General features: G+C 34.7%; 1 protein-coding gene across 3 annotated transcripts; it reads right to left on the bottom strand.

The window, feature by feature from the left end:
• Window positions 1-492: 492 nt before the first annotated feature.
• Window positions 493-25,215, bottom strand: INTS7_1 (Integrator complex subunit 7; the record flags this gene model as incomplete). Of its 3 annotated transcripts, XM_051214278.1 has the most annotated exons (16): window positions 493-1,644; window positions 2,741-2,809; window positions 4,060-4,163; window positions 4,616-4,873; window positions 5,660-5,905; window positions 8,573-9,048; window positions 10,271-10,364; window positions 17,896-18,215; window positions 19,762-19,906; window positions 21,503-21,625; window positions 24,283-24,399; window positions 24,434-24,563; window positions 24,600-24,737; window positions 24,772-24,918; window positions 24,951-25,080; window positions 25,117-25,215. In XM_051214278.1, 16 exons carry the CDS (start codon window positions 25,193-25,195, stop codon window positions 627-629), a joined length of 3,594 nt encoding a protein of 1,197 aa, XP_051067430.1. In that variant the 3' UTR covers window positions 493-626. The 3 variants fall into 3 exon arrangements, with proteins under 3 accessions (XP_051067430.1, XP_051067431.1, XP_035587314.2); XM_051214279.1 differs by having other exon boundaries at window positions 24,283-24,563; window positions 25,117-25,198; XM_035731305.2 differs by having other exon boundaries at window positions 24,951-25,195.
• Between the last annotated feature and the right edge of the window lie 2,003 nt (window positions 25,216-27,218).

Here is a 27,218-nt window from a genome sequence, read left to right as displayed (position 1 = left end):
TCCGCAATTATTGTTCCAGAAACTATAGTTAATGATAGGCTGATATCATCCAATCACTGATTTCGAAACATTGATTTGTTAAATATACCTCTAAACCCAGTATAAGGACGGAGGTTATTCATAACCCAACTTAGGATTTGATTACGTACTGTGATCATTCTTCTAATGACCTGTTAGTATGAATAGTTTAAATCTATCATGAGCCAGTTTAAGTTCAAAACATTTAGTCACAATATGTTTGCATAGTTGAGACATATTTGAATTTTCAAAAATAAATCTTTTCATGATTGTAGATAAACTCCTGCTGACATGTGAAGAAACAACATGAAACTGATGATGTTCATGAACATTAAAATGAATTATATTAAACAGAATTCAACTTCTAGATCCGATGTAATTTAGCTTACTATCTATTTTATATTCACCTGTTAATGAACTTGGTCATAGTATTGGTTGACATTCATTGATAATTCTATAATCAAAACAACTTGATTTTTCTTATCATGTACTTTTATTTCAGAAGTACCAAAATATATTTTTCAAGAGAATATATTTACACAATCTGAAGTATTCTTTTTAAAAAACAACTTTTGTCTAAGCATACTATTAGTTCGAATGCTTCTTTTTCATTGTGAAGATTTTAAATGACTAGTTATTTTCTTTGAACGATTTTTCGGTGGAGATTTCCAACCGTCTAATGATCGTGATACAATTTTAGACTTGGAAAAATTCGGTTTTTGATGAAAACTATGCGATGATGTATCTGTTGTTAATATTGATGAAGTAGGTTGATGAGATCCAATCGTTTGAAGATTTTCATTCATCTCTTGACTATCCAAACGTTGATGATGATGTTGTTGTTGATCTGAAGGATTCAATGTATGCGTAGATAGAGCACCAAGAGGAAGTGATTCCACTCGAACAAGTACACTTTCATCAGATGCTCCAGCATTTGCACTTAAATCCCAATACGAACCAAGATCATCAATTAAAATAGGATGTGCATGTATACAAAATATTCGATCATTTTGACGAGTACCTACTGCTGTCATCATGACATTTTCAACAGATGATGAGAATGGTGTATTATTATTTAATTCTGACTGAGGAAATCTTATACAAAATTCACAGTGAAAATAATCTCCTTTTAATTGTGCGGTCTTTTTTGTTGAAAATATACAATTTAATTTAGTGAATTGATTTGTTTTAATTGTTTCTGGACAAATTTCATTCACATTGATAATTATTTGTACAGCTGTAATACGACGTAATAATGTTTGTTTCGTTAATCGACTACGTTGTTGTACAACACCCATTACTTGAATCATATGACAAATATCATTACTAATAGTTAACACATCATCTGGATGACTACCAGCTTTTGGTAATAGTACAAGTCGTACCGTAGTAGTTTGTAAACGTTGAAAAAAGAATCTTGGCCAATGTGTAGCTAATTGAACAACTTTGAATATAATAATTGGTAACCATTCACGTATAGATGGTGTATTATTATTAGTATTTGGAAAATACTCTTTTATTAATGCCCTTAGTACAGGTACAATTTTACCATATGGATCAGATTCGTATGTATGAAATGAACTTGAATCATGTCTTGAAGAGAAATATTCTTCAATACAAGAAGACCTAAAGTGAATCGGGAAAAAATGAGCCGGATATTATAGAGGCTATAAAACAGAAGAATTTGTAAATTCAACTATGAATATGTACTTAGTATTTATGTAAAGAAGAAAAAAATCTTCGGATGTTGGGAAGACGATATGAGTTAATTAGTTGAAAGTGATCAAAAGGAAGTCCTGGACTTGGGCTTTTCTCAAAGTTAGGACTCATCACAACAAGGTGTGCCTGAAATTTTGCGAGCTGATGCTTCTCAAGAGATTTGAACCCGAGTCACTCATTATCTCACTCAGCAGTTATTACTAAGTTATTCGAATGATCTTTTATCAGAACTAGACAAAAATGACATTAGTTACTACTCACTGATCAGTAAAATATATAGAGAAATATTTTACAAATACAAAGACTCTAGTTTTAATGTGCTAGTCATTCACCTGATAAGTCTAAAACATACTGACAACTATGCAATGTGAAGTAGGTCTAGATACATGGTTGTCAACCACAGTTATTATATGAAAATTACTATTTCTGTCTACATGAGGGCAAAAAGATATAGACCGAGTAATATTGTAGTCATGAATAAAAGTTAAATAGTTGAACTAATGAGAAAATACTATTGTGATGTATGCCACTTGTGTCTGTCTACAGTACATGAATATAATTTTTATACACTGATCTAATTCTCCAAGTTTTGCCTTAAGTATTAGAAACTTAATATTAACTAATAAACATCTTAAAATGATAGAAATTGTAAAGTAGCAACCATCAGACCCCGGCTTTAATCATTCAAAAAGCATTACGTTTGATACAACATCCAAAAATCTTCCATTCGATCCCATATAGGTTGTGGATGTGAACTGCTGCTAAAGAGTATCAAACTACGATGATGATCCTTTGGATTTTAGCAGATCGCCTGCTAAAGTCACTTCATGAGAAAACTTACTTACTCACGAGATAAATAGCGTTCTGAACTGGAATAAAATTATCAGTTCATTAAATTAATATCCAAAGAGAATCAACTTTTTCATGAACTTGTTTAGACAAACTGTGTGCCTCTATAAGTAATTGAAAAAAAACAACACTGACGACAACAATGAAAACTCACTTTAATGAATAACTAGATCCATCAATTAAGCTAAGAAGTTCATTAAAAAATTCAACCAACTGTGTTATTCTATCATAACAGTGCTTTAAGGAACTAAGCTAAAAAGAAACTATGAACGAGGAAAAAATGAGCATTCCACCATGTTCAGATCTACAAATTCTAGACATTTATCCACTGAACCACTGGAAAAAATATATAGTACTGGACAGATATTTTGTTTTATTTTGTAATTTCCTAGTAGTGTGGACCAAACTACCGAAGAAAAAAGGGACATCAAGTCTCCAAGAAAGCATGTTACAGAAAACTATGTTAAGTGAAAATTCATATTTTCAACTTCAGTCAACTTTTTGTGATATATAGCAAGATGATTAGGCAGCGTAACTAATAATATCTAATCTCACCACTGACATTAATCAGTCAGTTATAAGCAATGTAGGACCCGGCACATGTGCTCACTGATTCAAGTCACCATACCATATCAGCACGGAGAGATACAATTGCCAAAATAAATGTTTGGTTAGTAGGGTTAATAGAGGTATCAGTGGTGGTAGAAAATATTAAAGATAGATGATATGATTTGTGAAGAAAGAATGAATTTGTAGAATAAAAAATATGACAATTTTAAAACTCGAGATCTAAGGGAAAACAAACACTGAATAGATTTGCATTACAGTAACCGATTTTCAATCATACCATCCCTCATCAAACTATCAACGTAGTTGAATTCGACTAGTCATGACTTTTAATTACATCATTGGGAATTTATCACAAAGTAGAATATCATCCGTGAACAATTCTATCTGTCAGAATAATTGGTTAAATAGTCAACGAGATAATGGTAAAGTAAGATTTTATATTAATCAAAGGAGTGTTCATTTAGGAGTGAGAAATTAACGAAAAAATAAACAATGTAGTCCACTAAACAAATCCAGATTTACGTATTTTGACATACATGTTTTTGGTGTGAGGGTTAGTGACACTAATCACTTGGTCTAAACCAAAAACAAATTAAAGGAGAATTCGAAGCTTCAATCTAATGGTTAAAATTTGAATGATTTGAAAACTTAAACTATTACTCTACTTGACAAATGTTAGTAGTAAACAAATATTATGTAAGAGACAGAGATTACTCATAAGTATTAATAAACTCATTGTAAACGCTTACTATCACAGTTGACATCATTAGTCGATTTAAGAAAGTCGGACAAGTACCAAATAAGATGAAATTTGCTATGTGAGTTCTGTTGTTCAAAGTTTAAAAAATATGTAATCTATGGATATGTTACAGGGAAAATTACTGATAATTATTTAAAGGATACGCTTCTAGATGTCTATGTGTTTGAAGATCAGCATCCAAACATTGTACACGAAGATTGGAAATTTCCTGTGATAAATTATTCCACGATTCAACACAACTTGAAAGCTGTACAAGTGAAAAAAAACAAGAAGAAACTATATTAAAATATAATTTGTCAGGTGACGTTTCTGGTTTTTGTAAGGATATTTATTGGAACCTAGTACATAAGTACTTCTGAAGGTAATTCATAAATATCTACCCCCTCTTGCTTCTATAAGTCAGTTATAGCTCTTTTAACTTTATAGAAAGAGGTTTGGTGTTACTCTCATGTCCAGACTATTTGTAGATAATAAATGATCACAGTGCAGTGCAATCCGAAATTCAATCACTTTGGGATATAGTGTGAAGATCATCTAATGTCACTAGTAGCAACTATTTACCCCGTCGATATGTCTAAAATCTACTAGTCACAACACCATTTTTGAAAAATAATATTTGTGTACACAAAGAAACACAACTGAACTAAAAAGCCAGTAAAATCAACCCAATACTGTAAAAATGAATGATAAACAGCCTACCCAGACTAAATTTGATGATGTATTCATATTTATATTATTACTATCATCATTATTATTATTAGTCGAAACACATTGAGCAGTTTGGAACTGAGATGAATCATTTCGACATGATGGATTCATAAAAATTGAACCAGACCATCGTTTAATTCTTAATGCATGATATGCGGTAGAACAGAGATTTGATAAATTAATTAGCAATAAACTTCTTATTTGAATATACTTTGCTTGAAACCAACGTCCATCACTGCCTCCAACACACTAAAATTGTTAAGAAATAGGCGACAAAAAAACATAACAATTATCATTAAATAAGCAGCCAACGTAAAACATTGCATAGATATGAGTTGGCAAAGTACTTTCCAATAATTCACTAGTTTATATCATGTAGTGTAATCTAGGAATTTTCATTGTTATTTTAAACAACTCCTAGTTGAGTTATTTCGTTGTTGCTGTCCAGAATGACAGTAAAAACTTAAAGATTAAAAAAAATGCAATTCAGCTCGAAGAAACCAATATCAATACTAGATATATCAATACCATTTAAGTGGGTCGAATAAGCAAGTCAGAAGTCAAAAGCTCTTTATATTGTCACCAGAAATTTTGAAGTTGTAGAATCCTTTGGAAAATACTTCCAAAACATTAATAATTTACGTTTCCGATAAATTAAATTTAGAATTAATAAATATGTATAGAAGTTTGGAATTTACTGGCAAATTACTTAGAATGATAATTGTCCAGAGTTATTTGCGAGTAACAATCGTTATCTCACTTGTATTAGTTGTTTGGATTTTCTCGCTAATGTTTAGCATTGGAATGGTTCAGTATGTTGATAGTACATCCACTTGACGAGTCTCAAATAGTACGAAACGCACGTCCTAGATTTCATCGCTAGCTGACATCCATCTCTGTGATTAATCATTATTATTTCTTAACAATTACTGTTAAATTCCCAATAACTAGTTAGTCGGTCAAATGATACGCGTGTAAGGGGTTTTTTATTTGAAAAGTGGGCAATTTACAGTAAAAAAGAAACAAAATTCATACCATGATGGTAGTTTGTAATTTACAAGCTTCTTCTGATGCAGTTCTTAAACCTAGAATTAATTTAGCAATCCAGGACGTTTTTGTGAATACTGTAGGTTGTGTTGATTGATCAATCGGTATATTGGATGTTGACATTGTTTGTTGTACATCTGTTTCCAAGTTTCTAGTTAAATTGATTAATTTGAATTCCATTTGACTGAATTCTGATAGAGCAGTTAACCAAAAGTATGATTTTTCTGTTATAGCCTATATGAAAAAAAATTCAAGAGGAATAAAATGTATGCAAACTCCACAAAAAACATTTAAAATAGGAAAAGATTTAGTCAGTGATTGACTTATTTACACGTTTATACAACTATGAAGCCACGAAACTCACATTTTATAAGAGCAAGAACAAAGATTCTAGCAGAATAGCATGAATTCATTTTATTTCGTAGGTTCTCATCAGCTGCTTACAACCTGTGATATTTAAAAATCATCATTACATAGTGGGTTTAAATTGCTAACTGAATATTGTAAATATATACCTAATGTGAAAGAATATTCTACAACATTAATTGTGACAACAGTTCAAAAGTGGGTTAGAAACAATCGATTACATAATGAATAACATTGAAGGAATGTAGTGAGTAGAGTTCAGTTGAAAGATTATTAATTTGAAAGATAGTTGGAAAAACAAAATAGTCAATGATGTAATAAATGCAAAAGAAAAAAGAAAAAAATTCTTTTATGGTGCAGTGAAGGAATATTTGTCACCAGAGCAAGGAAAGATTAATCACCGTCTCCTTTTGAATACATAGGTCAGGTTTCTGACGCCTGATGGCAATGGCTTCAGCAAACTTCAGAAGACTGGAGTTTGGCTGCTTACTAATCAATCACCCTAAAGGATTGTAAGGTGTATCAAGGAGATGTTTGATGATTGCACTGTTCAGAGTCTTTCTTTCTCTTGTTCTAAGACTTTTTGGAACATGTTCAAAGAATCTAAGATATGCTCTCCTTTCAGTTCAGCTGATGTAGCTGCTTTGGCAGGTACACGTAAATTTATAAATACAATTGGCCGTAACCTGAAAGGGTTGCTTGTCGATCTTTGATTGGGTTATTGAACATGTTGTTTTATAGAGAATTAAAAGTTTAGCAGCCGTATAAGTTCTGGCTAGCGCTGTATTCAGTCTCTTGTTGATAATTTGTGCGACGTCATCACCCTTAAAGTTAAGATTTATATATACTGGCTTTTTATTGACCATAGTTATTACCGTCTTCTTTTCCTTGGGCCTTTTATATTCGTCAATAAACTTTTGTGGATAAAAGTTTTCTTTTAGAAATTTTTCTACGTTCATTAATTCTTCTTCCAGTTTGTCGGTGGTACATATCTTTTCTGCCCTGTAAAATAGTGTTTTAACCAACGCCTTCTTGTAACTAATTGGACAAAAACTATTGAAATTCAGGTAGAGGCCATTCCAATTACTTTTTCTATAAATTGATCGTTGGACTGTCCCGTCTCCCCTGCGTTTTATGGCAACATCAAGAAAGTGGAACATGTCGTTCTGTTCGTGCTCCATAGTAAAATGTATGTTAGGATGAGCATTATTGAAGAGTTTGAGCAGGCGGTTGCATGTTGTTTATTATTACAGATAATAAATGTGTCGTCCACATATCTGGAGTATTCCGTTGTTTCGCTAATTGCCTGTTTAGGTATCGTGTTTTCAGGATACCCCATAAAAATATGGATATATATATCATATATATAGTGGACTACCGATTGCTACGCCATCGACTTGGCGATATATGGTGTTGTTAAATTGGAATTGAACATCTGTTGTACATATTATAGTAGTTTTTTGAATTCTGGGGCTGGTAAAGGTAGGAGATCATCATTCTGACAAGTTATATCAATAGTTTCAAAAAGTGGTATATTGGTGAACAAGGAAGTTACATCAAAAGAGACCATGAACTTGTCGTTAATATTCGTACGATTTAGTCTATCAGCAAACTAGAATGAATCTCTTAACTTATATGTTGCAAATCTACGACGAACGGGTTCTAGTTTTTCTGCTAACCAGCGTGCGACTTTATGATATGGTGAGTTGATCATTGATAGGATAGGTCTAGGAGGAACGTCATGTTTGTGAACTTTTGGTAAACCATACATATGAGGTAGACGTGAACCACGTGGTTTTAGATCGTTGTAAGTAGAATTATCAATCTTTTTTTTTAGGAGTTCTCTAAGCATAAAATGATTGATGGTTGTGACAAAGTATAGTTGCCCCATTCACGTTCATAACCCTTTATGTCGAAATTTTAGTTCATTCTGTTTTCTTGCTACTTCATCTCTTTCAACTCTGTTAGATTATTATAGGCGTGCACAAAGATCAAAGACGTTATTCACTTTATAATGGATAATGGTTAATAATAAAGTTGAAAACGCGCATTTCGTCCCATTTGGGATTCGTCAGATGGATCCTAATGGTAATGTTTACACTGATACTCGAACACAATACCTTTAGCCTTAAGCACCCAATGCGCTGCTTAACACTGAATATATAGAAATTAACTTGTGGGACGAGTATGAATTTTATTTTACATGTAATGGTTTGTATTCTTATTTAAAAACAACACAACGGGAATATATAAACCTATGCAAGTAAAATTTATTCACCTGATTTTCGTTTATTTTTATACGAAATTAATAAAATTAAAATCTTGCATCCAACAGTGTTTTACATCAATCATGGGTTGTTTATAGTAAACGAGTAGTTGGTTTGACTTCAGAATAGGATGAAAGTAAAATGTGATAACAATAGAAAATTTAGTTACATTTAAACATATATTATCACTGAAGGAAGCTTCAAAAATATCCGTAATAATAATAATAATAATAATAATAATAATAATGTAAATAACGAATGGATTTACCAAAGAGGATAATTTTTCGTAAAGTTTACCGGCAAATTCATGCTGACCATATCGATTACCCTGTCTTGCTAACTGATAAACAATCCATGGTGATAAACGATAACCTGATGACCCAATACTACCAGTACTAGTATTACTACCGCCATTACTGATCTTTTCACCTAAACATTTTGCTACAGAATGCATTAATATTGTTTGTTCTCTCTGTGTTAACGGTGAACCACCAGTTAATTGAAATACTAAACCAACAGTGGCAAGCACAGAAGTTACACAATCTTGTGTAGAAGTGGATGACGATAAACCATTCTCATGAATAGAATTGGTCAGTTTTGACAAAACATTTGAATAATTAAGTTGAACAGATTTTATGTCGCTATCAACTGTTGTTATTGAAGGATTAAGAAATAGGAATTGTGACAGTTTAGCATGCATTGTACACAAGAATTGACATAATAAACCAGTAGAAATTGCTCCATCTAGAATAGAATTATAAAAGTTATATTTAGAACAGGATTGTATAATTTACTATAAATTACGAAAAATTTATATCTTCCAGTTATTGGTATGAAGGTTTGAATTGACCGGTTCGACTAGACAAGTTTATGTAACCAAATAAGAGAATTATAGGTTGTTTGACAATTGACGACAATAATACTCTTGATTGATTAAAATCGAAATGATTAGAAAACGAGGTTGTAACTAGTAACATATTATTTACATATACAAGATCCACCTAGAGGAGTTGTAAATTCAGAACCTAAGCCAATGGTACACATGAGATCCTGAGGGGAAAAATAGCATATGGACCTATTGTTGGTCATCGGCTACAATGGAACTGCATCTCCTAACGTTGTTCCACTGCCTTATAGATTGGACCTCCAGGTCAAGGGCTCGGGGGTGGTCCCCTAAGAAAACCACCCGCTTCGGTTTGGGTTCCCAGGTAGTATTAAGCCTTCACACAAATCGGGTAACGAAGCGTGACGCATATATCTTTGGCTCATTCTTGTACCAAGGTTTATGTGTCTAAATAAAAAGGCGATTATTTTCCTTAGAAGATTTTATGTCATAGGAATATTAGATAATAATTACTAAATGTAACTGTAGTTACCGTAAATATACATGATTAATTAACCTACAATTAAAATGGGAAAATGGGTGACGGAGGAAGGGAACATAGTTCAGTAAGATTATTCGAATTCTATGGCAGTATGAATCAGAATCTTGGAGTAAAATTATTACTAACTTATCGAGGAACATTAAAATATAAACTTATAATTTTACCACCTCCTAACAAGAAAAAAAGTTTAAACAATTTGATACTAACGAAATGTGATTATAATGGACGGTAAAAATCAGCTGTCATTGTTGGGAACTAAAATATACAATAATCGTACATTTAATTTGATGGGATTTACACAAGAGTTTCCATAGTCGGTGTTTATTAACTTATAAACTTTGATAATTAATTTTGAGAGTCATATCATTAAGTTTGTTATGAATTAATGGATGTAGTTATCACATAACTTACTTTCTTATAAGTTAAAGTAAACAATTTGATAAAATTTTGTTCCAACCTTTCAAGATCATTTAAAAGCTTAGTGAGAATGTAATTAGTACTACTCAAAGAATTTATCAAATGAATATTTGAGTATATACAAGAAGAATGTCTACAAATATATAAATTGATGAATAACTTACCAAGTTTTATACCTTCAAGAAAGTTCATCTTATGCAATTGAGATGCATAAGATGGAAAGGTACTGAAGAATTCGACAAGTAGGTTATAAATACGCTGAAAAAGATAAGAAATGAAAACACATTACATTAGACTAAACCATTACTTAAAAGTAATTTTGTTGACGGCAACAAATGAACAAGCGCATACAAATTTGATAGTCTAATTCTTGATGGATATACAAAAAAGGCAGAGATATATACAAAACTTCATTAGAAACCATAAAATTAAATATTTATTAAAGTTGGATAATGGCTAGCAATGGGATCCAGGATGTGCACTTCTTCTTATCTACGACTCGTCAGCTAAATGTATTTGCATCGCAGTATTGATATTCACATTGGGACTTGATTTATTATTTATTTATTTGAACACATATATATTGGTAAAGGAGTGCGCCGAATATATATGCGCCACACAAAACAATGAGAATCTAAGGAGGAAAAAAAGTGATGAACGTAAAAAAAAATAAACAATAACGAAGAGATTGATGTAAGGTAGTGTAATAATACTAATAGCAATAGTAGGGGAACAGAAGGGTAAAATCAGAAGAAATCTTTTAGTTAGGGAAGATACAACCACTTTTTTTTATGAAGAAAGTAAAAGAAGGTTACGGCAGGATCGCCACTGGCTTCTATTCTGAGCCATATCTGATAACGTCTCTAGCCACTGTGTAGCACCATCTCTCGGACCCCGACCACGGAGTCGTAAAGGACCGACACAAGCCAGTCCTTTGCAGCTTTCTTTCATACCACAACACCATGTCATATACTGACCACCTCTCCGCTTCTTCCAACCAGTCCCAGAGTCGGCAAATAATGCACGACGTGGAACTATCTGGGACGACATTCGTAGAGCATGTCCAAGCCACCGAAGTCGGTGTTTCAAGATGGTGACACCAATTGGATTATCGCCTCTGCCCGAACATACGATGCCGAACCTCTGCATTACTAACATGGTGTTGCCACTGGATGTCAGCAATCCTTCGGAGACAACGATGATCGAACACAGAAAGTCGTCTAACGTCCTCAACTCGGAGAGGCCAGGTTTCACAAGCATAGGGCAAAACTGCTCTCACCGACGCATTGTAAATCGGACCTTTAACGGCCAGACTAACATCACGAAGGCGCCAAAGATGGCCCAAATTGGCATAAGCCGTTCTGGCTTTCACTATACGTGCATTGATTTCATCACTCACACCCCCATCAGCACTTATACAGCTACCCAGATACACGAACTTCTCGACTACTTCTATCTGCTCACCATCCAGGGTTAAACTCCGCCTGTAGCTCTTCTAGAGTTACCACCGGTCCCAAGCCCGGGTAAAGGAGGAGGGTTGGGCATGGGGTTAGCGTCCCGATCCTGTAGAAAACTAACTCGCTAAAAAAATGCTAACCAGAAAAAATAATTCAAACCATTTTAACTCTGCCCTGGGAGTTAGAAGGTCTTCATTTAGAAGAATTATGACGCTTCATGGTGAAAGCTGAGTTCCTTCGGAAGCCACAAGGCCGATGCCCCTTCTAACAACCAGAGCAAAAATTTTCGTAGGTACATGGAACGTTCGAACAATGTGGGAAACCGGGAAGACCAGCCAAATAGCAACGGAAATGAGGAGATACAACTTGGCAGTACTGGGAATCAGCGAAACCCACTGGACCCAAGCTGGACAGAAAAGGCTAGCTACGGGAGAGATGCTGCTATACTCCGGTCACGAAGAGGACAGTGCTCCACACACTCAGGGAGTCGCTCTTATGCTGTCCAAAGTAGCACGAAATGCACTTGTAGAATGGGAATCTCACGGATCCGGAATAATCAAAGCATCATTCAAAACAAAGAAGGAGGGGATCACAATGAATATTATCCAATGTTATGCACCCACCAATGATAGCAACGACGACATTAAAGATCAATTCTACGAGCGGCTGCAATCAATCATAGAGAAATGCCCAAGAAAAGACCTCATCATTCTAATGGGAGATCTAAATGCCAATGTCGGAATAGACAACACCGGATATGAAGATATTATGGGACGACATGGACTGAGAGAAAGAAACGAAAATGGAGAAAGATTTGCAAATTTGTGCGCATTCAACAAATTAGTCATAAGAGGCACAATATTTCCACACAAGCGTATACACAAGGCTACATGGATCTCACCGGACCACACCACAGAGAACCAGATAGATCATATCTGCATCAATAAAAAATTCCGAAGGACAACGGAAGATGTGAGAGCTAGGAGAGGAGCTAACATAGCTTCAGACCACCACCTAGTTGTAGCCAATTTAAAACTGAAGCTAAAAAAGAACTGGACAAGTGGACAAACAGCAATATAAAGGTTCAATACAGCCTTCCTTCGAGATACTGACAGACTCAATGAATTCAAGATAGCTCTCAACAACAGGTTCCAAGCTTTACAAGATCTACTGAAGGAAGAAGAAACTACTATGGAGGGCAACTGGAAAGGCATCAAAGAAGCATTAACTTCAACGTGTCAAGAGGTTCTCGGCCTAAAGAAACACCATCATAAGGAGTGGATCTCTATAGAAACACTGGACAAGATCAATGAAAGGAAGAACAAGAAGACAGCAATTAACAACAGCCGAACACGAGCAGAGAAAGTCCAAGCATAAGCTGAATACGTAGAAGCAAACAAGCAAGTGAAGAGGAGCATTAGAACCGACAAGAAGAAGTACGTGGAAGAACTAGCAACGACGGCAGAAAAAGCTGCTAGAGAAGGAAATATGAAACAGCGTTACGATACAACGAAGAAACTATCAGGGAAATACAGTAAACCAAAGAGACCGGTCAAAGACAAAGAAGGCAAGCCAATCACTGAAATTCAACAACAGCGGAACAGATGGGTAGAATACTTCGAGGAACTCTTGAATAGGCCGGCTCCAATGAATTTACCGGACATCGAAGCAGCACACACAGATCTTCCCATAGACGTCAACCCACCAACGAAGGAAAAAGTCAGAATGGCCGTCAGAAAAGTCAAGAACGGGAAAGCAGTGGGACCCGACAACATACCAGCTGAAGCACTGAAGTCAGACATCGAAGTAACTACAAGCATGCTTTACCTTCTATTCAAAAAGATTTGGGAGGAGGAACAAGTGCCGATGGACTGGAAAGAAGAGCACCTCGTCAAGATTCCAAAGAAAGGAGATCTGAGCAAATGTGAAAACTACAGAGGCATAACACTACTGTCAATACCAGGGAAGGTCTTCAAGAGTGTTGCTGAACCGGATGAAAGATGCAGTAGACGCCCAACTTCGAGATCAACAAGCTGGATTCCGTAAGGATCGATCGTGCACAGACCAAATTGCAACACTACGGATCATCGTCGAACAATCAGTTGAGTGGAACTCGTCACTATACATCAACTTCATTGATTATGAAAAGGCATTTGACAGTGTGGATAGGAGGACGTTATGGAAACTTCTTCAACATTACGGAGTTCCTGAGAAGATTGTCAATATTATCCGGAACTAATACGACGGACTACAATGCAAAGTTGTGCATGGAGGACAGCTGACAGATGCATTCCAAGTAAGGAACGGAGTCAGACAAGGCTGTTTACTCTCTCCCTTCCTTGTTCTTTTGGTGGTCGACTGGATTATGAGGACCTCGACATCTGAAGGAAAACACGGAATACAATGGACAGCTCAAAATCAATTAGACGATTTGGACTTCACAGATGACCTAGCCCTCCTATCGCATACACACGAACATATGCAGACAAAGACAGCCAATGTAGCAGCAGTCTCTGCATCAGTAGGCCTCAGTATACACAAAGGGAAAACCAAGGTCCTCAAATTCAAAGCGGAGAACAGCAATCCAATCACTCTTGATGGCGAAACTCTGGAAGATGTAGAATCCTTCACATACCTGGGAAGCATCATCGATAAACAAGGAGGCTCAGATGCAGACGTAAAGGCAAGGATTGGCAAAGCAAGGGTCGCATTCCTACAATTGAAGAACATATGGAACTCAAAACAACTTTCAACCAATATCAAAGTGAGAATCTTCAATACGAACGTCAAGGCAGTTCTACTGTACGGAGCTGAAACTTGGAGAACTACAACAACCACCATCAAGAAGGTACAAGTATTTATAAAAAGCTGTCTTCGCAAGATACTCAACATCCATTGGCCGGATACCATCAGCAACAGCCTTTTGTGGGAGAGAACAAATCAGCTTCCAGCTGAAGAAATTAGGAAAAGACGATGGAAATGGATAGGACGCAAATCGTCAAACTGCATCACGAGGCAAGCCCTAACTTGGAATCCTGAAGGGAAGCGGAAAAGAGGAAGGCCATAGAACACATTACGTCGGATAATAGAAGCAGATATGAAAAGGATGAATAACAACTGGAAGGAGCTGGAAAGGATTACCCAGGACAGGGTTGGATGGAGAATGCTGGTGAGCGGCCTATGCTCCTTCACGAAGAGTAACAGTCGTAAGTAAGTAAGTAAGTAAGTAAGTAAGTAAGTAAGTAAGTAAGTAAGTAAGTAAGTAAGTAAGTAAGTAAGTAAGTAAGTAAGTAAGTAAGTAGTAAGAAGTAGTAGGTAGTGAGTAGTAGTAGTAGCAGTAGTAAGAGTAGTGAAGTAGGTAGTAGTAGTGGAGTAGTAAGTGAGTAGTAGTAAGTGAGTAGAGTAGTAAGTGAGTAAGGTAAGTGAAGTGTAAGTAGTAGTGAAGAGTAAGTGAGTAAGTAGTGCAGTAAGTAAGTAGTAGTAGTAGTAAGTGTAGTAGTGAAGTAGTAAGTAGTAGTAGTAGTAGTAAGTAAAGTGAAGTAAGTAAGTAAGTAAGTAAGTAAGTAAGTAGTAAGTAAGTAAGTAAGTAGTAGTAGTAAGTAAGTAAGTAAGTAAGTAAGTAAGTAAGTAAGTAAGTAAGTAAGTAATCCAGGGTGAGTACAGGATTAGGATTCTGCCAGTCTTGTAGAAGTGCTTTGCACTTCGAAGGTGCAAAGCACATACCATACCTACGGACACTGATTGCCAACTGATTAAGTGCGGATTGCATGCCTTGGGCATTATCGCACAGTAAGACGATATCATCCGCATACTCAAGGTCGAGAAATCTTTCTCCAGGCAACAGATACACACCACCATTACTTACATCCATCAGAGCTGTTTCCAGAATGTCGTCGATGGGACTTGAACCCAATGATGAAATATATGTTCTGGACTCCCCTACTGTCTACTATTTAATTTAAAGAAAACGACTTGTGAGTGAGTGGCAATAATAAAGCAATCAGCTGAGATGTAAATACACCATAGAGACCAATAAGTTGCAACTTTCATTAGATATTTAGTTATATTGAAATAAACCATTTACCTAAAATAATGAAATGTTAAGGTTCGTTAACAAAAATAATATATATTTGGCGTATCGCATACATCACAAGAGATTTTAGTGAAACATTGATAACATAAGATTTGGCATACATTTATATCAGCCAAAATCATAATATTGAGATCACGAATCGAAGATTCGAAAAAGCAAATAAATTGAGGTGATAATCACATCAGCAGACAAATGAACACACTGTGATGATTGTACAACAAATACGATCGGAAAAGTAATGTATCTCCTGGATTTAAATCTTAATGACTGAGAGTATAGTGAAAGGTTAGATTTAAACATTCTGATTAGTTCATTCTCAACCAGTCAGAGTTAGTAAACGAATCGAAAAGATACTAAGAGTTTCTCATGTAAATTCTATGCAAGTGTTATTGTCTACACTACTGTACCATCAATCACTCCAGTCCTTCGGAATATATTATCTTGTTCCCATCTCATTCTTCGTCCGGATTTGCGAAGTCCAAAGACCAAGGAATATTAAGAAACAGTATAGTAATTGATTTTTAGAAATACATAATTATTATATTTTAAATTTACACAGTTATATTTGTACTAATGGAACTAGAAACCAATAATCAAAATGAGGTACAAGGAAAAGAGGACAATCAGTTTAATAAAACCGAACGTACGCTTATTAGATTTAAAAAATCCAGCAAGGTAATTTGTAAAGTAAAATAATAGTTACTTATAAGTAATACAGTTAAACTGTGTAAATTCCGCGATTCCGGAGTAATTCAGGATGGGACTACAATACATGGATGACGTTTGAGAGATGTCAAAATGACCTTGAGAAAATTCACCTACATATTAGTCTAAAGAGGGTTATGAAATGTTTTGAGGAATCAGAATCGGAATTTCGAATTAGAAGTTAGGATAAGGAATTAGAGCTGGGGTTTTCATAATCTCAAATTAACGTCAATCATAATGCTATTTAGCCATATGGATGGATGTACTTCACAACAAAATCCAAGACTTGTTATCTTAAATCTGATTGGTTTGTCCAGAAATTATAGTCTCATGCTCATTAAATACACAATGCAATATTATTCACTGCAACTAGTTTATTTGAGAGTAAATATAGACATTTTTCTTCATAATCATCATCTTAACTTGTAACAGCATGCCTTATAGACTTGGGTTAAGTATAGAAAATACTAACTATAAATAAATCTCAGGTATATCATAAGTTAAAATTATAATGAATTAAATATAAATGAATCCTTTCAACTTTCTGGTCAAGAATACATTTGGACAAAGTAAAAATAACAAGATCTACAGTATAAAGTAAATTCATTTGAAGCATGTTGTAATGGCCGAATATAGTGAGCTCTTTCCAGATATATATCTGAACATTAATCAATAGGGTTATTGAAAGGTGAATTAAAAACTATTTCATAGTTCTATTGTTGAACATTTGCTGAATTCTAACCATCTATTTCAATGAGAATTTTCATTCAAAATTACTAATAAGTTCAAATACACTGGCTCCAAAAGAAACTGAATCAGGAACACGTGAACATCTGAGGTACTGTCAAACCATCAATTCACTCTTGGTTTCTGTGGTTAGAAGCATCAGGCATAGTCTTTTATGCTACCACAGTCTCAACACTCTTCCGATTTTATAAGTTGGTTTAACATATGTTTATCTCTTTTTAATATTCTTTATATTCATTAAGTGGATAATTAGTTTGCATACCCCTTATTAAAATGTTATTTACATTTTATCTGTCTACTATTACCTTTCACTTACTACGTAACTTATATTCGATAATTGAAAATACTTTTTATCACATGATAAAGTTGAAGAGAAATATTTTATTCACCGAACTGTCTTTATTTTGTTTAATGTAATGCATTCTATTTCAGTAGAACTGTGCGAAATGGAAAAAACAAATTATTAAAGATAAGGTTTATACTATGAAAGCCTTAATGAATAAAGCATCTTGTTGTAGTCTTGATTGATGAGTGGGCCAGTAATACCTATAACTAACTGCTTAAATCGAAACAGAAAGAGTAGTGTAAAAACTTACAACCACCTTTTTTGAAAGCCGATTACATTTAACCAGTAGGCAACTGACTTTATCAATCATTGGTACAGTGTCAACGATTGGTATAGTAGAACAAAATCCTGGATCTGCAATTGAGTGGAACCAGTAAATCTTAAGCTAGTATGTGTATATATACCATAAATTCTAACAGAACTGAATTAAATCCTATTTACCTTTAAATCGTCGACTGGAATTTGACTATCGTACAGATACCATAGTGCTTTTCGTTTGCTTATGGTTCCTTCTGCTTCTTCGTTAATAGGATTATTAAAATGATGGAAAAGGAGTTGAATTAATTGTCCTGGTTTAAACTCAAATCCAATATTATCATCATCTATATAAATTTCACAATTTTCGTCGTCAGTGTATTTTAATTGATCACTTTCACCTTTTAATATCGTCAATTTACAAGCTAATTGAATTGGATGGACCAGAAGATAAGCTGATGATGAATCTTTTAGCGCACTTTTGATACAATCAACAGGAGTATAATCTGAAATTAAGTGGTTGATATCAAAAATAATTTCATATACACAATATATATAATATTATGATGAACATCTATAGCTGATTTCAAAAATCTTGATCCCTTGATAAATTTAAATAAAGTGAAAACAATATATCCAGGATAAAATGAAATCATTATTTTAAGTGTGATTAAATTTAATGGACACTGGACACAAAGTTTATGTCTCAAAAGCATTCAAAATAATTAATACACAACGTAAACCATTTTTACTCCGTTTTGCAATGTTGCTTCAAGATTGGGTTGCATCGACACCCGAACTAATGATAGGGAGTGAAGTAGTTGAGTGTGTCGACCGCCTCACTTATCTTGGAATTCTCATCAGCCCTTGTGGTCTGGTGTGTGACGAAATCTCAGCACGGATACAGAAGGCTCGACTAGCTTTCGCCAACTTGCGTCATTTATGACGTAGGCGAGAGATCCGTCTATCAACCAAAGGATGCGTTTACTGCGCAGCAGTTCGTTCCGTCCTATTTTATGGCAGTGAAACATGGCCGGTAAGAGTAGAGGATATTTGTAGGTTACTAGTATTTGATCATAGGTGCCTTCGAAATATTGCTCGTATATCCTGGGACCATCGAGTAAGTAATTCAGTTGTTAGGAAACAGGTACTAGGTAAGGATGGCAAATCAATTGATGAAGTAGTGAAACTTCATCAGTTGAGATGGCTGGGACACGTGTTACGTATGCCCAACCACCGACTGCCCCAACGTGCGATGTTCAATGGTATAGGAGTATGTTGGAAGAAAACTAGGGGTGGCCAGACCAAAACATGGCACAAGTTCATGAAATCACTGACAAGTGGACTGAGTCATGTTGGTAGGTATAGACTACGTGGTTGCGGACCGCGAGACGATAGTAGCCGATGGTTAAAGACCCTGAATGACATGGCTCAAAATCGTTTGGAATGGCGCAGGTGCATCTACTCTTTATGTTCTCCCAAATTCTAATCTCCTGAACCCTCATTGTCTCTTTTTTTCTCTTCACAAATTTATTTCACTGTATTATACTCTTTAAATAACGTCTCCAAACCCTAATCTTTCCGATTACTGCTTATAATCTTACTTGAATAATCTGAGAAGAAAAGTCATACTCTAAATTTATTGTTTATCATTGAATATTTCGATCCTTCTGAAACGTATAACTTCGCACAAACGTAAAAATTTTTGACCACATACTCAATTCAACTTTTATGTAGTTGTAGTCGACATGAGAGGATATATTATGCTCGCTGAGGATTGTTACAATTTTATTTTTTATTTTACAATGAGAATGAATTAATTGCAAAAAAACTAACCACATTATCACACTACTTATTGATAGTAAGTAGGATAACTAGTTATAATAGCAATAATAACATATAGTTTGAGTCGATTTGAGAAAAACTAGTGATTGTTATTCAAATGAAACATTGGAAAAAAGATCGAGTTCACCTAAATCATTTTGATCTACATAAAAAAATACATCAAAGAAGCAACATAACACAAAAACATGGCAGAAAAACTGATCTTACGTGAGAGTGAATTAGATTCTTTTCCAGATGGTAATGTGAGAAATTCAACAGAATGAAATGATGTAGTAAGGCAATAAAAGACTTGTAAAACTAACGCTTTATCCATTTTGCTACAGTTTTCGCTATGGTAAAGGGAACTCAACTCCTGGAAGAAGAATTAGACAGTAATAACACCAAAATTGTAAAGAAATTATTCAGAAGGTAGATAGTTTTAAGCTAGCACTATATGGAATAATGGTCATTGACGTATTGTATTGTATACAAGTCGACTAAGTTTTGCAAAAGGAAAACTACTAGATTTAAACGTAAATACTGAACTAAAGCAAATTTATCGACTACGTGCAACTTGGGCTGTAGGCCTTTCTGAGAAAGAAACTACAAAGATAGAAGCATCAGTTGCTCCCTCGTTTTTTAATAGTTCTTCCACCAATCTCAATAATAATAAGATTTGTCTTTTAACTAATCAATCGTAAATGATTCAGAAATCTGAAGTTCATAAAAGTATTCATCAACTTACAGATAAAATCTTCCATACCTATAAGCTTTCTAACATGGGGACATTAAAGTCTGATCAAGTTATTTCATTTCAAGGAATCCTGAATCTAATCACACAGTTCATAGTATCCATCAAAACAAGTGTCAATAAAGTTAACAGGGGGTGGTAGTGTTAAGTAACTGTATATTATATCTATCAAGTAATGATAACCTGAAACAAGGATAATCAATGAAAATTTAGTGCAGATTCTTTGTGGTTATTCATTTTTAGGAGTTGATTAAATGTTTCATCAATTTATGTTACAGTGATTAAATCCCTAACGTGTTTTAAGCCATAATGTCACTAAAATAAAACGAAATAAAGTTGGTCAGTGGGATGTGAAGCAAAATTAGCATATTCTTAAGAATTTACACTTAATCGAGATAATTTTTTTGAGAAACAGAAACCACATATAGATTAGTACTCGTTATAAGTGATAATTAAATCAAAGGTAATCATGTAGTCGTAAAAAATTGTCGAACATAGCCCAATTAGATGAAGCAAACAAAATGAGAAGAAAAATAAACGATAGTAATAAAATAACACCAATAGTACTTGAGTAATTAAAAATCAAGGAAGAAAACCTGAGAAGAACGAACGAAATCCACCGATTAAAAACATGCTATAGATTTTATGGGACACAAAGGATGAATGCATCTGCCCCACTATCATCGATTTTGAAACATGTCCTACTACTCTGCTAATTATAAAGAAGACAACAGCAATTTACATTACATTCAAAAGTGAAAATTGATTTTGATGTAGTGTGGTGGAATAAGGGTTTGGATTTCGATTAAAAAGTATAACATTCTATCATTTAATGTAGTAAACGGATTGGTGATCAATAAAATAATTTTGTAAGACAATGGAGCCTACGTATTTAATTGGTCTCTATAGAAAGAAAAGACGAATAAGTGTCATCTATGTGCTGAGGTATAACACGAGAAAACGACTACTCCTTACCGTGAGATGGATAGCAACATCAGTAAACTTGTCAGAAAATTTAAAATTCTAAAAGGTATATTTAGGAATTTTGCCAGCAACTTCTCCTGTGCTGAAGAAAGTGTAAATATGCAGAATTAAACATTTTATCAAGCATCGTACTCGGTGAATTTTTTTGCTCGATAGTGAAAGTCGCCGCAGATGTTAGCAATTATAAGTTAATTATTTTAAAAAAAATCTGCAATAAGTTACATCAGAACTCACAAGGATATGGGATTTCTCGAAGTGATGTGACACATTTTCAGCTAGAGTTAAGAGATTCCAAAGGACACTTTGACGAAGTTGAGGTCTTTGCTCTATAGATAATCGTTTGATAAGAAGGTTGATCTATGGATTTAAAAAGTATCTGAAGATCAATTCAAGGGTTAATATTTTAGTATTCTAGATAAATTTGACAAGAAAGATGTGAAAAACTAGCCTTAGGGGGTTTAAAAAATTGAAATAGTCCTCTTCAATGATAACTTTAGAGGACTGTATATCAGGATAATGATCTTAGTATATTGTACTTCCATAGGTCCTCGAATAAAAACAGTAAGACTTTAAAATGTTGCCGTGAGTTAAATAATTCTTTACAATGCTTCGAAAAAAGGAAATTATCAATAGCCTGTTGATTTGTTTACTGAGATGTAAGAAAATATCGACGTAAATACTAGCTAGTTTGGAATTTAAGTGGATTACTTAGTGGTTAAATCTCAAGATCCAAACTACTGAGCTATACATAATTTAAGTCATAATGAACACTAGATTCATTGAACACATGCCTATACGGCTGGATCATTAACTAAGAAATACCTTATAGCAGTTTACGTGCAATTGAGTTTGTTCACATTTGACTTTGTTAAGCCCTTTTGTTAAGTTATTTAACGGAGAGTCATTCGTACAATAACAACTTATCTATACCATTGCATCCTTATTACTGTTGCACTTGTATGAATATATATACTGGAGCGTTGCTTACTGACTACGCATATATTCATCCTGCTAGCCTTACCATTAGTCGCTTAGTTGATATATATATATATATATATATATATATATATATATATATATATATATATATATACAATCCTGTTCACTTACTCGCTTGCTTTTCGGCACTACTCTTTCATGTTTGCTTAACGTACCTGTAATTTCGGTTATCTGTGAGTGGTGCATTAATAAACTTAATCAACACTTCTTATTCGCCTTCTGATTAATACACCGTTGGTGGGGGATATCTATTGACGGTTATCAGGACGAATTGTAATACGAAGGTTAAGGATTATATTGAATACCGACCACCGCAACCTTTTTGTATTAAAAACAACAAACATAAAATCCTTCCCTACAGTCAAAACGACTAAGTTTAAAGCCTTTTGCTACATTTCAATGTTACATAAATACAATATAACCATCTAAATAATTCTTTCTACTTTGTTGTTCCAAATTACTTTTTTTGAGCAATATAGACTTACTAATCGAATTTAAAGGGCTTTTAGAACGAAACAACATGCAGACATGAAATTTTTATACTTCTTAAAATCTACTTAGTTAACTTTACTCATATTTCAAATTAAAGTCCCTCGGCAAAATTCACTAGTTTTGTTGAGTTTAGATGAACACAACAGTATTGAAACTTTAAAATGATAATGAATCATGATACTAACTTCCTTGATGCACATCAAAGAGAATTTTTAATCAGTGGGTTAAGTGCAAAGCTCGTTTTGACTGATATGGATGAAGTGAGTCATTGATTTTCCAGAACCTACAGAAAATATGTTTAATGCTCCACTAGATACAAAAACTACATGAGATTTCTATTATACAACATCTGTTACGCAACAAGTAACTAATGGATCTAAAAATTCATAGATTAGATTACCCAGAGTTACCCTGCGATAGCGTCTTAAACATTACAGTCAAACTATCATTTAGTGCCTTACTTATTACAGGGGCGCATAACAGTAAATTATATACAAATTGATAATAAACTACTACTTATGTCTTCTCGACCAACGTCAATATTCATAATTACTGTTTACAATTAGTTTCAGATGCACAGTCTACTAAGATAAACCACTACACATTTTTATTTCGACAAGCGTGAATTACTGAAGCATTCAATAAACCAGAAATTAAGACCATTTTACCATCCTTTATCATTTGAAACTCACTTAGTCTTTCGTAATAAATACTGTTTGGTATTCATAGAGTAGAGTGGGAGAGACTACTGACAAATCTTTTTCAAGGTTCTAACTAGATCCCCCTAAGTAAATAAAACACAGATGACTAATGGTATCGAAATAATAAGTGAATACTTTAACTAACTGACATTTGTTGTGAGACATTAGAGAGGAAGAACGTATCTGTAAAATCTCAGCGAAAGAATTTGAAGTAAATTCAACGTTTCGCCCGGCAATCTGGTCCAAGCTTTTTCAAGGAAAATGTGGATAATTACTTTAAATTCTTCCACTGAGATTTTACAAACACATTCTTCTACTTTAATGTCTCACATTAACTCGACGCCCAAATATTGTGAAACTGTTCGTTCAAATTTGGACGAAAGTTCTTATTCAACATTTGTTGTTCCTAATTTAGTAGAAACAAAGGTGATTTGGAAATTAATGGATGATATCAACGAAACTTCACAAGTTAACACAGCTTGAGTGAGGTTAGACGGACTGTTACTCTCTAAACACCACAAACATAGCTAAATATGCTATTTTCTTTTGGTGAACTTCACTATTTCGTTCTGATGAGTGCGGAAAGGACAATCGAGACAGCGATTTCGATAAACTAAAAACGTGGGATTATAAGTCGACAAAAGTTTTACAGACTAAAGGTGATGTAAGTCTTTTGGTAATGTCCCGCATCTTAAACTTGGTAAGCACTGAACAAGATCAATGATAATAGTGATTTCTAAAACAAAAAAAAATAATTCATGGTAATGAACATTTGTTTTGATATTCTGAGACAGTTTATATTTTAGGCCATGAAAAACTGACCTGAACATGGACATGCAAAGGAGCACGGGTTTCTAAAACTGTAAGAGTATCTAAAATCCCAGTAACGAAATCTGTGGTATTGTAAGTTTCAAGCATTGCTGTCAAGCAGTGACGTATCTGAGGTAGCGGTTAACTGTGAATCCGAACTAACCTCTTCTGCGACAACAGAATTATGATGCATATGTTTTCCTAGATACAGTAACTTAAGCTTGGTATCCATATCTACCGACAAGTTATTTAGTATTTTACATAATATAGGACAAAGACTTGCAGCAAAGACACTAAAATAAAGGTTATAACGACATAGTAGAAGGTACCTGGATATAGGTGCAACTGTATGACAGGCCCAAACAGCAGCATCTGACTCAACTTCATAATGAGACTCTATCTGTTTCAATATGGCATGATGAACCCCAAGATGGTCCCGAGTTATCTCATTTAAAATCCCAAAGAGACTATACAGCCTACATAAGGTTAATCCCAACTTACCGTAAAGTAAGAGCTCGAACAGTGGGGTCATTACTTTCCGTAAAGGGTAGCAATTTACGGATGATATCCTCACAGACTGTAAGCTTTTTGAAGTGAGCTCTACACTCGGTACATGCACGCAAAATGCAGAGACGAAGGTAATTGTTTCTGAGAGTAAGTGTATTTAAAAATTCGCCTACCCATCGCAGAATATCTGAGTGATTTTTAATAGTATAGAGTTTATAACAACAGGGAAAGGATATTTTTCAAGAACGGAAGGAAACTGTGCAATTGTTTTGCATTGAATCCCAAGATTTGTCGACTGGAAACCTAGGAATATATGTAATACTCCGACGTAATAAAAACCTTTGTTTAGCTCCATTATTAAAACGTTAGCATCTTTCCCTAAGTCGCTTTCACTCGGACCTTGACTGTTGAAGGTCATTCTCGGCAACTATAATGAGCGCTTCCAAAAACGTTTGTTACAGATGTATTGAAAGTTGTGATGACATCGAAGGAGGTGGACATTGAAAGTTGTTCAGTTTAAATTTAAGTCAACTTATGAAATGAGTGTTTTAGCGTCTAGTTTGACATGGGAACCTTTAAATACAAACTCCTAGGTTCTCTAAATTATATACTGTATGTAAATGATCTCCCAAGTATAGTAGAGTCCCCAATATTATTGTAGGCTAACGATGTAAAAACCTGACAAGAAAGACGGAGATACTTGCGCACTCCACATAGTTTTAAATATTTTGATTAACTGGTCTAAAGACTGGCTGCCGCCTATCAACGTGTCGAAGTGTGTCTACATGCGCTTTGGGTACAAAAGTAAATAGGCACAACACAGGGGAAGTGCCTGGACCTGTGGTCTAGTCTCGCAAAGATCTTGGTGTGACAATGCATCACGCTCTTAAATTCACCGCTCACTACCGGGAGGTCGTAGTTAAAGGGTTTAGAACCAAAGTCAAATAAAAACATGTTCACTACAGTATACACAACCTTAGTGAGAACTAAGCTTGAGAACTGCGTTCAGGCCTCAAGCACATTTTTAAAAAGTGAGTCTTATATCCTGGATAAAGTACAGAGGACAGCTACCTATGCAATTCCAGAACTCTGAGGTTTACCATACAAAGAGCGGTTTGAAAAGCTAGACCACTTTACTCTGTCCTATAGCAGATCAATCCTTGGAATCTGTAACCCTAAGCAGTGGTGTTCGCACATTCAATTGGCTCACCCAAGAGAAGAATGGACAATTGTAGTGTCGGTTATTATGTCAAGCCCATATACCTTATTCTAGCTTACGGACAGCCCATTCATTCTACTTGAGGCACATACTGACCTTGTTATTTATTCGCTTATCAATTTGGACTGTTTTTATATGAGCGCGTAGGTGTATGTACATTTCTTATCCTATTACTCATCACATCTCTGTAACTTACTTTTGTGTAACTATAAATATTGATTAACGTTCGGTTGAAAGGGGAGTTTGCTTACCTGCCATTCGCTTCATATAGAAAATATATGTATTGAAAAGTGCATTCTCGTTGTTTGACTTATTTAATTCCGTTATTGATTAACGCGATTTAAGTCGATGATGATATACGAGAATAGGCGACATATATAATTCAACAACAATCATCATTACGATCTCCTTCGAGCCAGATTCACGGGCCACTAAACAATCGTAGAAACATACTAAAAAAAGAATAGCATAGACTATGAACCTTCTGCCCCTACTACATGAATCTGAAAATCTAATGGTTTCATTTCAATCTGGGTAGGTGAAGAGGCTGAATGGCTAGTGTAAACCCTGGAGATAAAAATCTCTCGGTTGGTCAAACCTTCTTTTGAGTATACTGACTGATCCAGCTCTAACCAATTGTACAGATGGTGAGTTCCACAGGTCAACGACTTTGTAGCGTGGCGTCGAGTTGTGATTAACTATGAACACCGCTACCAAGAAACACGTGCCAAATAGATCAGAAGGAGTAAGAAGCTCGTTCCAAATGACTCCATAAAATCCCCGAGAAGCCAAATACCAGAAGGTAATTAATGGACCAAGTCGAGGTTTATTTGCTGGCGATCTCGTGGCATCGAAAGGATACCGAGATCGTGCCATGATACAAGCTTGGTTACAGAACGTAACCGAATTCGCGCGAAGTTACAATCGAAGTGTGTGTAAAAGAATGGATGTACAAAATAGCTGTCATTAGCAAAGTCAAACAAAAGCACGTTAAAACAAACACTGGTACAGCTGGTTATAATAATAATTGTTTTTATTAAACCAGTCGTGTTCTCGTGGTAAATGTGAGTCACTACAACTTATTAGGAAGATCGTCTGTCAACGGACAAGTATCTTATTCTAGGTTTCTGAACCTTGTTGAAATGTCCTCGTAACGTCGCCATTCTGGGACATAAAAATAGGGAAACTCATAGTGGTGGACAGGATCATCCTTTTTATAAAT

Source organism: Schistosoma haematobium, chromosome 2 (assembly GCF_000699445.3).
Source record: "Schistosoma haematobium chromosome 2, whole genome shotgun sequence".
NCBI lineage: Eukaryota > Metazoa > Platyhelminthes > Trematoda > Strigeidida > Schistosomatidae > Schistosoma > Schistosoma haematobium.
This window is presented reverse-complemented; position numbering and strand designations above follow the sequence as displayed.